This window comes from Sycon ciliatum, chromosome 1 (assembly GCF_964019385.1).
Source record: "Sycon ciliatum chromosome 1, ocSycCili1.1, whole genome shotgun sequence".
NCBI classification, from domain to species: Eukaryota; Metazoa; Porifera; class Calcarea; order Leucosolenida; family Sycettidae; genus Sycon; species Sycon ciliatum.
This window is the reverse complement of record NC_088643.1, coordinates 17,321,873-17,334,372: the sequence shown is the minus strand read 5'-3', so window position 1 is coordinate 17,334,372 and position 12,500 is coordinate 17,321,873. Positions and strand designations below refer to the sequence as shown.

At 47.7% G+C, this 12,500-nt stretch overlaps 1 protein-coding gene across 1 annotated transcript in view; it reads right to left on the bottom strand.

The window, feature by feature from the left end:
- LOC135815584 (2-oxoadipate dehydrogenase complex component E1-like) overlaps positions 1-12,500 on the bottom strand; it is a 40,903-nt gene that overhangs the window by 11,002 nt on the left and 17,401 nt on the right. Inside the window, exons 11-20 of the mRNA XM_065328902.1 lie at positions 11,668-11,712; positions 10,690-10,805; positions 7,022-7,097; positions 6,343-6,431; positions 5,604-5,706; positions 3,136-3,240; positions 2,353-2,431; positions 1,944-2,005; positions 1,482-1,608; positions 742-881 (exon numbers count right to left, since the gene is read on the bottom strand). Coding sequence (XP_065184974.1) covers positions 742-881; positions 1,482-1,608; positions 1,944-2,005; positions 2,353-2,431; positions 3,136-3,240; positions 5,604-5,706; positions 6,343-6,431; positions 7,022-7,097; positions 10,690-10,805; positions 11,668-11,712 — 942 coding nt within the window. The remainder of the gene's footprint in view (positions 1-741; positions 882-1,481; positions 1,609-1,943; positions 2,006-2,352; positions 2,432-3,135; positions 3,241-5,603; positions 5,707-6,342; positions 6,432-7,021; positions 7,098-10,689; positions 10,806-11,667; positions 11,713-12,500) is intronic.

The following is a 12,500-nucleotide window of genomic DNA, read 5'->3' as shown; positions in this document are numbered from 1 at the left end:
ATAGCGCTCGTATCCTATTTCCAGTATGTATGTCAGCCTTGGTGTAGTCTAAGTCAGCATCTTGTGAACAAACTTGAAATCCAACATAAATCTCTTCTTAAAATTTTGTTTAACAGAATTCGCCTAGGTAAAATTCCCAATCAGCTTTCCATATTCAATTGGTTTTCTCTGTCCCGGTCCACTCGTAATAGTCTCTCACTTCCTCGTGCGAAGTCAGCCACATTTACCAACTCTCCTCTGTTTTTATCCTACACCTTTTGGCTGTAACTTCCTCAGCAAGTCAAGATATCAAAATGTCTTCCCAGCTTTAAAAATGCTCCCCGATCGCCTAATGCAGTACAATAGAATCTCTCCTTGCTGGCTGCTTGTCTATCCTTCTTTCTTCTCTTTTCCTTTATTCCATTTCTTTTCTTTTCTTGCCGTGGTTGGCTATTACCCCTCTCTCGCACTTTGCGTGCCAATTGGTCATGGACGACGAGTTGAGTGAAATAAATAAAAAATAAAAGGAAGCTGTATTTAGGCAGACTGAACCCCAATTTAGATTGTTTGTTCCAACGCTCTAAGGTTCCCTCTGGCTCTCCTAATTCTGACAGTGAGGCGACACGGTATGTTCGAAGTCCCTTGTCACACAATATTTTTTTGAGTGGATATAATCATCCAATGAAATGGAGAGAGGGCGATGAATCGCCCACTATAGGGAAAGAAGGGTGAAAAGGGAAAGGGCAGACAAAGCCTCCTCACCTCCAAGAAAGCTGGCTGGTCTGCCGTCATATGATTGAGTGGGATGTGGAGCTGGTCGGATGTCTGGTCCACTAACATGGCATGGCGATGGCTGAAAGTGCCACGGCCCACGTCTTGTCCGCATATGCGTACAGGCATGCCTAGAGAATAGCACACGCATACACACACGCACGCACACACACATGCACACACACACATACACACACACACACATACATACACACACACACGGTCATGTCAACATTCGTGTCACACACACACACACACACACACACACACACACACACACACACACACACACACACACACACACACACACACACACACACACACACACTTACTCCCTTCTTTTTCGGCTCGCTCACTCACTCACTCACTTCCTCATGCACAAACTGACTAACGCACACACTCACTCGCTCGCTCACTGGCGCGCAACCACCACTCACTCGCTCGCTCACAAACCAGTGCTAGCCCCTCAAAGTTTATTCCACATTGGACAACCTGACAGAATCTTGAGTAGCGGCACCCTGACACAAGAACTACCCATTCGACAACAACAAAAAAGCACGGACAACACGCTGTTCACTCATCCAAATGTCCCTACTTGGCCGGCCTACTGTACTGGACTGTACTGTGTGTGCCAGCCGCCACAGCAGCAGCAGCAGCAGCCACAGCAGCAACACTTGCTGTTGCTGTTGCTGCACAGTGCATGTATTGTACAACACACAACTCTCCTCTACCTTGCAGCAGTAGTGATCCCATGGCCATGCATTCAGCTGTTGCCCAGTCAACCTTGGAAGTGGATGCGTCCGCCACTTGCGCTAGCCGAGCATCTACATGTGCACGCTGAAGACGTTGATGAACATCCTGTGAGCATTGGAGAATGGAGGCAATGGCAGCCATTATTCTCCAAACTACAAGCATTGTGCATGTGCTGAAGCATGCAGCTTGTACATGTGCACAAAGACATGAAGGTTTGGGGATAGCTCGCATTGGAACTTGCACCCCAAAACATTATCCTTTGCGAGAAATGCCCGATCACTAAGATAAGCAACACACACACATACACATACACACATACCCCCCCCCCCCCCACACACACACACACACGTACCCACACGAAAAGCACAGAACGCTGAACAAGACAGAATACAGAACACGCGCAAGGCAAAGACACAGACACACAGTGGTCTCTCCCTTACCAACCCATCAGGTAGTTGCACTGATTTAGCAGCAATGAACTGAAGAAAGTCAGCTGGACAGCCTGTACACGATAGGCAACAAACACATTGCACAGGATACGTTGGGCTAGAAAGGGGGACGTCCAGTGTCCAGATGATGATGCAGATGATCAGCTACAATCAATACGAGTCGCAGAGTATGCACCATAGACTAGTTGCCTCTCAACGGAAGCTGCATACAGCTGCTACTGGTAGCCAGCAACATTGAATATGCATTGACTGCATTCGCGCATGCATAGAGTACAGCCCTGCAGTAGATTCTACAGACATGCAGCATACATGCAGTATGGACATGTAGTGTGGACATGTAGTGTGGACATGCGGTATAGACACGCAGTATAGACATGCAGCATGAGAATGCAGTGCCCACCAGTATCCCAGGACGTGATGCTGGCGGACTGTGGCTGCACAAGGCCGGCATCCTTCCACGGATAGCAACAGATCTTATCCTGCACAACAACACATCACACAATGCTTCTAAGTATTTAAAGAGCGGCCAGTACATTTTGACATGATCTAGGAATTTTGAACTTAGCCTATGGCAATAATACTCAGAAAAGGGACACGCTTCAGGCTCTTTAATTAAGAACATCTTGAAAGTTTTCAGTTTCACTAGTATACTTCTGAGCCTTATCGTCAGGTGAAATACAGGCAAAATCAAATGAACAAGGACGATGGACTAAAACAGCACAAAAGCCTATGGTATTAGCCACTAGCCTACTCAAGGTCAACTCGAGGAGGGGTGAGTTCCAAGGGGCGTTGTGGCTCGAGCAGGGAGCGGTGCTTTCTTGCAGATTTGCCGAGCAGAAGATTCGACATGCTCCTGCATGGCAGTCGCGAGTCAGTCAAGTGTCAAGAACTTTTGCAGGAAGCCCGAGCTTAACAGGTACATAGGAACTGGGGGGGGGGGGGGGGGATTGAGTAGGAACTTCATTAAATATAACCGCCAAAGTCACCACTTCTACATGTAAGTTCTAACATACACATGCACATGCACACACATACACATACAACATTATAATTATACAGACATACAGCAATCTAGATTGTGCCGTACATGCCCGACAAAGAGACATGGCTCACGCACGCACACACGCACAAGCTACATGCATATGCTGTTTCTCCATACAATTGGTGTGCATAGCATACGTACATCTACTTTGTAGTCAGAGAGTGAGGATTGTTGCTGGTCCAACCAGGCAAAGTGATCCGTACCGACAGAGCTCAGCTTGCCAACATCCACTGATGCTGCATTTTCCTGTGAACACACAACAACGACGACAAGAACAAGAACAACAACAAGAACAACAACAACAACATTAACAACATTGTACACAGGGTTTTAGCCAACTAGAGTAGCATACAGTTCTAATCCAGCACCCTCCATCATCCAGCAGAATTCAGCCCGTAGCACAAATTGTGGCGGATTATAAAGGGATCACTGAATTCAGAGACTAATTTTTTTAACATGTTCAAAGGTTTCACATGATATGCATGATCATCAAATCCTTGTCACGATAATCACAAGCTCTTTACTTGAGTGCAGTTGCGTACGGAAGCAAACTTTAGAGCTCTCGCATTCCTTTATCGTAAGTGGCCGCCGACCACTCACACGCAATGGAAGTCGTGGGAGAGGTATCCGGTGCTGACCAGGAAGTGGAGGCTAACACCTGGAAGGGGTGTTCAGCTGCAGAGTTACGAGCCAACACAGTCGTCTTTCCAGCCCAAAACAAGTAAAGCTCCCAAAATATGCGGCATCCTTGAAGATGGCTGGTGTTACCGTGCCGGACATCCATTTCATTACTCATTGCATTATTCTCTCGTTATTGAAATGCTGAAGAGCACACAGGAGAGATTGCCTACAGTACTCGCTGTGTACAAGCAAGGTACTGTGGAAGCTATGAGTCAGCGATTGTTAGAGAGCCAGTCTGTGAAAGATAAACTGAACCGCATCTTGAGCGGAGGTAGCTGTGGTGAGGTGTTCAGTATCCTTGCATTATAGTGAAGTACTTCATTCTACACTTCTGTAATAATACTTCCTGTCATAAAACCTGTCCTCTGAGAGTGCCATGGGGACGGTTTAGCCAGAGCAGCTAACACAAGTACAACCAGTTGAAAAACATCGATGTACTCTCCAAGTAAGTGGTTCTGGTCGCTGCAGAGTCACACTGACCTCATTCACGGTCGCACGACTAGTTTCAAGTGGCTTTCAAGTCGAGAGTGGAGAAATATTCCCCGCAATATTTCTCAGCAGCAGGAAACTTTATTCAGCTACACATTCATGACATGCCGGTTTGGGTTTCGAATTGTTGCGTGGTTGATGCACTTACACTGCACAGGACGGTACAGGGTAGCATACGGTACGGTAAATTCAAAGTTTGTGAGGACGTATAATTATGCTGCCTCTGGGGTCAGGTTTGAAACTTTCAGACCGAAACCCGGCGAAAGAACTACGGTGTCAGCCCATTGCTGGATTCATCCTTCATTGGCATCAGCAAAACATTGTATGTGGCCACAACAGTTCCAAGATTAGGTCCGATAATGTGTGAAAGAATCTACGTGTATAATCTTCTTCCTTCTATCAAATCGGATCCGATACCGTTTCGAAACCGTCTCCCCATCCAACACGCATAGTAGCAACGAGCAACACGTTCTCCACGTGCATCATAACGGCCACCAGGGTACTCGCAGGAGATTATGATGATGAGCCAGACAAGAACATCTAGTGGCAAACTGCACCACAGTGTACCAACACCAGCTCTGCAGCTTGCCTCCAGCTACATGTATCTCTCCCAACATCCTTCGCCGCTCCTTCCCCTACACCATCATCGAGGAATGGAACGAGTTGCCACAATGGCTTCTCTCGGCTTCTCTTCAGCCTAAATCTGCCCAAAGCTTCAAGGTGAAAGTTCGCGAGCACATTCGTCACAGCCGTTGAGCCGGGGCAACGGATTCCCAGTTCGCAAGGCTGGGCGGGGTTGTGAGCAGGCTTTCATTTATTCTTTTCTTATTCTTTCTTATTAATTCTGCTTTTCACCTCATTGCAAAAATTCTGCGCATTTTTCTCCATCTGCGCTTAAAATCTAGACTGACAACCTGCTTGTTAAATCATGCACCTGCTTTCAGGCGTAAAAACCCTGTTGTAGAGGTCTCAGTCCTCATTTGTTAGACTTACCTGTCTTTATAATATAAATGTACAAGTAAATTACTCTCCCTCCCTGTCTCCCCATCCCTCCCTCCCTCCCTCCCTGTCTGCCCATCCCTCCCTCCCTCCCTCCCTGTCTGCCCATCCCTCCCCTTTTCTCCCCTCCCCTCCCCTCCCCCTACTGGATCATTTTAAAAGACCTGATCTTGCACTCTTCCAGCAGACACTTTCCTCTCCTATACTTGGCACAAAGCCCGGTCAAGCGACCGGCTGGTTGAATGCGCAAGGATCGCCCTGGCTTCAAAGATCAACTGTGTTCAATGATCGCAATTGGGCATACCGTTCCATAGGTGGTTATTGAATCAGACTTTTTTTAAACCGTGTGCCTTGCTGGGCTGGGTGGACACTACCACACACACGCACGCCCCGATCGAGTCTTTGCTGAAGGACTAACCCCGGACACGCCGAGCACATACCTTGAGCTTCTCGACGTAGGCATCGGGAACGCTGGTGCGCTGGTTGATGTTCTCGTACATCAGCGGCTGTGTGAACATGGGCTCGTCCATCTCATTGTGGCCCCTGGAGAGGTGATTGAACCACACACAAGACAGTGAACAGCGTATGTCAAAACCAGAGCAGCAAGGTGCATAGACCATACAGGAAAAGGATGAATAAATGAACACACTGACAATCTTGAACTCGGATGGTGAGCCAATTAAATTTTGGTGAAAAAGACTGTATAAGATCTGGTTACATTGGTGGAAAGTTAGTCATAACCCGTAACATTTTGTCCTTCTCCTTTTTAACACTGACAACCACTAATAGATACTCTACTAAATACTCTTGCAAGAAATCCCATGTTCTTTGTAGTGCGTACAGTTCGTCCGTAGCTACAGATCATATTCTAAACAGGTTTTGCAAGGGAGGGGGTGCAGTTCGTTTCATCAATGAGTTTAAAAAATAAATTAATATCGATGTGCTCTCCAAAAACCTCCATGCAATGATAAGCCCATATGTTTGCTCATTAGGAGAGGGGGGGGGGGGGGGGAAGGGGGAGGGGATGAGGAGATATGTGTGCAGCTCTGTAGCTTTATGCCACACATGCATCATGCCTTGAATGTGCGCTCTTTGTGTGCACGTGTGTGCATGTATGAGAGAGAGGGAGAAAGAGAAAGAGAGAGGGAGAGAGAGAAAGAGAGAGGGAGGAAGACTCACCAGCGTCGGTAGCAGAGCATGTCGACGATGACGTCCTTGCGCCACACTTGCCGGTAGGCCAACGCAATCTCACACGCCCTGACAACGGCCTGAAAATACAACAAACAGCACGCCAAGCAGCCGTTTGATCAGCCGCAGAAGACGTCAGTAACTCAAACAAAAATTCGCCCGGCATGCAAGGTACGCTGAACTATAACACTACAGTGACTTCACTAGTATCCTACTGCCAGAAACAAATCAAAAACACACATCAGAGAGGAGCTTCTAACAGGAATAGCATACTCGCGCAGCTACATCAGTACAACCACATGCAATGAACTGGAGGAGTGGCATGCAGTGCATCCACATGCGTTATAGGCTTATAGCCCTTTCACACAACGGTAGGTGCTCACGATTGCACGCTCCCGTGGTTCTACGATGCGCGGCATGACACTTCACACGACGACTAGCTCTGCCGGCACAGTGCACGCAAATCAGTACAGGAAACGTGAAATCGAAAACACACAAACTGGGGTCAGTGTGCCGCGGACAGGGCTACGGTTCTGCGATTCACATTTCAAACCAATCGATGATCACCTTGGTGATCCTCACGCGAGGTCGAGAAGACGCGACACTTTCTCGTCGTGTGAAAGACGTACTAAAGAGAAGGAGCAGATGTGACCGTAGCTAAGTCACTTACTTCGGGATCGTCACCGTTCACGTGCAAGACGGGCGTGCCGATCGCCTTTCCAATGTCGCTGGCGTACGCCGATGATCTGAGAATGGTTGCACGTGAACACACGAACACACGCACGCACACACACACACACACACGCATGCACACGCATGCACACACACACACACATGCACAAGCTCCTACACTGCGGCCCACTGTCTACAAGCGTACCTCTACAACGTCCTTCCAGTGCTTGATATTGCCCCATCTAAAATTATAACTTGTCTCTCTTTTTTTGTCTCAGTTCTGCATTTTGATTTTTTCCTGTCTGACTGTTAATTGCCCCCCCCCCCCCCCCCCCCCATGACACGCATTCACTTGAACTTCCTGGACTGGGAATCTACACATACACCGTTCTGCCCCGTCTTCCACAACGCAAAGACGCTGGATTGTAGACCGTCTTGACGGCTGTAGAGGTCGGACGTCATCTCGACAAGCTTCAGAAGCACTGCCTAGGCGTTGTGGACAGTCTGCCATTGCTGAAGCAGCATGTGCCTGCACTGCCCAGCTACACTGTGCATGCACTCTTCCAGCATTTTGCGAAGGAAGAATTCAACACCCATGATGCTGCGGCCGACGTGGATGCTTTACGCAGAGTAATGCTAGCTGCTGATGCCAGCGGAGCTTGCAGCATTCAGCCTCACTCCATGTCGCTCTCCTCCGTTCTTGGTTCTTGAGCGATGAAATTACTTGCGTGATCACAGCGACCGTCTACACGCACTCAAGGGGCCTCTTGTGGCGAGCAACGTTGTCACCCTGGTAACTACTACTTCAAGAAGTACCAAGATTGCAGATAGTGTTTTTTTAGGTGGCAGTTGTTTTGTCCGTAGGTGAGGTCGTAATGGCAGATGACATGCATGTGGGGGTATTAGGATCGGTACAACGGCCAGAGCCTTGCCTAAAACCAAAGATCGTGGTGCTGACCGCTTTCGGAGCGTGATGGCCGAAACAACGACGGCGTGCCAAATAAAGGTGAGAAACCCCAAATGGGGGAAAAGGAAGATTTCAGCGGCAATCAAGACAACACACGCTATCTGACAGCATTGCTTGGCAGAGCTCAAGAGAAAGCAGACAGAGAAGGAAAAGAAGCATCAGCTACCACTGCACGAAAAGAACAGTTGACCAAGGAGATTGAGGCACATGGTTTGTGGACACAGGAGACGAACATCGATGAAAAGCTTGCATCAATTTCCTCTATCACTGGTCGAAGAGAAGCATTGCGCTCACAACTCCAGTTTCGGAAATTCGTTCTGGAGCAGAAAGCTTCCAATGAGCTGTTCTTTATGAGCTCTGCTGGCCATACTCTCCATAGAAGGAAAAGAAGCATCAGCTACCACTGCACGAAAAGAACAGTTGACCAAGGAGATTGAGGCACATGGTCTGTGGACACAGGAGACGAACATCGATGAAAAGCTTGCATCAATTTCCTCTATCACTGGTCGAAGAGCAGCATTGCGCTCACAACTCCAGTTTCGGAAATTCGTTCTGGAGCAGAAAGCTTCCAATGAGCTGTTCTTTATGAGCTTTGCTGGCCATCCTCTCCCAGTTACAACATTGGCGTCCAATTTGAGGAAGCTGATTCGCCAGCGCAGCGAACCTGGCAGTGATGATTCACCTGTGGCGAGCGCTGTTGATGTATAAAAGCGATCCAATTGAACCGGAACTGTACGATGAATACGCTCTGCAAGAGTCCTCGTTCAGCCATTATCCGCACATGATGTATCTTTCTCTGAGCTTTTCGGCTTAAATCTATTATAAATCTCTTTTATGTGCTCTGAAAATTCTCAAATTTAATTTAAGCATTCTCTTATCCGCTAAAGCGTGTAATGTCTGTTATGAGTGTGGGTTTGTTTGCATTTGATATCCTGGCGCATGCCTGTTTGTCTCTCCAGCAATGAACTCTTTGCCTTGTCATGCAATGCTGCATAATTCCAGTGATCTTCTTTGTGTTTTCCTTTCGGCACAGTCGAAATTGGGCAGCATTTCAAGGTAACCAATGTGCAACACTGACACATTGTATTTTGTATGGTTGCTATGGTGGTTGCTAAGGGAGAAATTTGAAAGTTGGTTGCAAAAATGGAAAATTGACTTCACAGCATTTACTTGTCCGGTGTTCGTGCTATGCACACGGAAAAAATAAGCAATCTGAGCAACTTTGTTTTTTGGGTTTGGATGGCAGAAACGCTGGTGTGTGCCATTGGCTGCATACTAAATATGTGCGTACATAGTGTGAATGGGTGAAAACTTCAACGGGCTACTGCGCGGCCACTTTTGCTTGTTTTCGCTGAAACTTCACCAAGATCCTCCTGAAACCTAGAGCTTTCGAATAAAAAAATTTGGTGCCAAAATCCAAAGAATAAGAGCTCACATGTCACGTGACTGAATTGGGTGAAAACTTCAACGGGCTACTGCGCGGCCACTTTTGCTTGTTTTCGCTGAAACTTCACCAAGATCCTCCTGAAACCTAGAGCTTTCGAATAAAAAAATTTGGTGCCAAAATCCAAAGAATAAGAACTCACATGTCACGTGACTGAATACCCTATCAAGAGCAACACATCCATGAACGTGACGGAGCCACAAATTCAAAGGTATTGCGACACATACCTTTTTGACTTGTTCTACAAGTAAACAGAGCTAAACGAAAGACATCGCCTTCGTGTGTCGCGAGAAAGGCTGGTGGAGTTGTTGCAGGAGGAGCACCAGCGGGACCACAGGCATGCTGAGACTTGTTACGGCACCCTGCAGTGCCGCTACTACCCTGTGGTCCGGGAAAGCATTATCACCCTGTATACGGAGCATGTCAAGTGTACGACATGCGAACACCAGGCTCCTCTGCCAAAAACGTCCTTGGTCCGCCACTCAATCCTAGCCACATACCCAAAACTCGCGATGGCAGATGGACCTGAAGAAGTTGCCGTCGGTAAGTGGCTTTGAGTATGTCTGCAACATCGTGGACTGCTACTCTAGGTTTGCAATGCGTGCAGGCATCAAGTCCAAGTTGGCGAAGGATGTATGTGCAGTGGTCCTCAAGTGCATTCATGCATAAGGCCCTCCAAGAATTCTGCAGAGCGATAATGACAGGAGCGCTAGCTTGCCTCAGGTAATGTCCCATAAACTTAGTATAAAATACAGATGCATGATTGTAGTACTTGTACCATTACTGGCACGCACATTGTATGAGTGTACAGACTGAATGAAAGAACTCAACTGTCAATTGATCCGTATTTGGTTATTTCGTACATAATTTGTGTGCAGTACAACAAGAGACTTTTCCCCTTTTTCAGTTCCTACCACTTCTGAGCACAAGGGGATGTACATATTATAGAAGATGGATGCTTGCCCGCTCCCTTATCCCAACAAAATGCCTATCTGAGCCCCCTAGAGACGTCTCCATGCCCAGAGGGGGCGTGGATAACCGACACTCTACGGTGGCAAGGATCATTGCGAGAGGATTTCCCTATCGATGTGTACTGCGTACGGCAGAGCACATCTCCCATTTTGAACTGTGTACACAGTGTGCACGCCTGAGTATTCGGACTCGCTACAGTGAATGCAAAACATTCGAATTGACTTTTTAGTTGACTGTACATCAGCTCAGCAGATGCTATGCTTTTCGTACATGCACAACTCACCGTCCTCGATCGCTGGGCGTGGTGAAACCCAGCTGATTGTTGACAATGAGGTGCACGTTGCCTCCCGTGCTGAAATGGGGAACTTGCGAAAAGCCGAGCGTTTCGTTGACAATGCCCTGAGCGCAAAACACAGACATGAGAGAAGAAAACCGAATTTTTCACAGCAACAAGGACACAAGACATACAGTTGCGCTCAATGCAATCCGACCCAAAGTGCGAAACTGACGCCCTGGACCAGTTTCGATTACATCACTGTACTTGTATATGTCATGTGTACGTCCAGCAGCATTCGTACCACCTCCAGGATGCCAAGGGCCGTGCAAGCCCAGGGCGCCAAATATGCACTTCGGGTCGGATTTCACCGAGAACAACTGCACGTCCGTCCTTGTTCTACGTTAACTTCAAAGCACATACATGTACTCAGTTTTCTTTTACTAGCGAGCAAAAACCAGCACAAACAGAGGAGTACCAACAATTGGCGGCTGGCGGCTGGCATCCCGATGGAGTGGTCATCCTCGAACGACCAGAGGTCTAGGGTCAGCAGATAGCCCATGCATCGGCATGCCACACGGTCTCTCTGCTACGGACGTCCACGTCTTAGCACCTTCACCGAATTCCCGGGCATGGCCAATCTTCAGCGTGAAAATTCAACTTCACTCCCACTGTATTTCGTGACAAAAATCTGGATACAGCTTCTACTCCAGTGCGGCCTATACTGCGGAAAATACGGTCCCTTTTGGATATGAAGTGTGCCATAGCCGTAGCGTAACACTGCACATGGGATCCTGGGCGTGCGCCATGGCATGCGCCGATGCATGGAAAACTATCATGACTGGGCTGAAGTAAGAAAATTACTGGTTTCCGTATCTGACTTACGTTATGCGGCCCAAGTTTATGGAACTCACGGGCATCTGTACCTGGCTACCTGCATCCAAAACTAATTTCAAGATTTTCGAAAAAAATTGAATTTGTGATTACCTGAGCAACGCACGCTGCATCGCCATGAACTAGGAAACAAAGAACCTAAGAGGAAAACAACAGCACATGCACATACATACACACACACACACACACGCGCGCGCGCGTGCGCACATGCACACACACACACGCACACACAAAATTGCTGCGGCAATGTAACATCACAAATACACAGTAGGCCGGGACACGATTACATACTCCGGACCAGTAGAGGCAGACTGTGCAATTTCAAGTGTTGCGATACTGTTAGGAGGTCCATCATCGAGTCTTGTCCTCTAATCCTATCATTCAAGATCTAACATACATGTTCATGTACATGCTGCTATTGAGCCAAAAATCTATGACCCAAGTCATGCCAATGCTAGACCTCGCCATACACAGCAACACAGACAACAACACTAGGGAGGTTCTGCTGTACGTTTTGGGAACGCGACGCAAAGAATCACGCGAACTTTCTTCGCGTTCCCGTAACGTAAAGAAATGCTGTTCTGCTCTACGTTTCACCTAGAGAAGTCACGTGGAATGTGTACTAAGAATTTCCCCTTCCATATTTGGCAGTTTTCTGCATGCAGTTGAACGATACCCAGCAAATCCGTACGCATTTTCTCTGCGTGTGCCACAACGTAGAGAACCCCATCTCCGCGTAGAAATCTGGAGCCAAAACACGCGAAGCCGTAGACTCTAACCCAGACACCTGCTCTCTACGTGATTTCTCTACGTTTCACGTATAGCAGAACCTCCCTAATAAGAAGTCGGGAAGCAGCAAAGCAGAGAACAATGAGCAATGAACGGCAGCAAGCAGTGGCAGCAGTGTCAACATGGCCTTGGCTAAC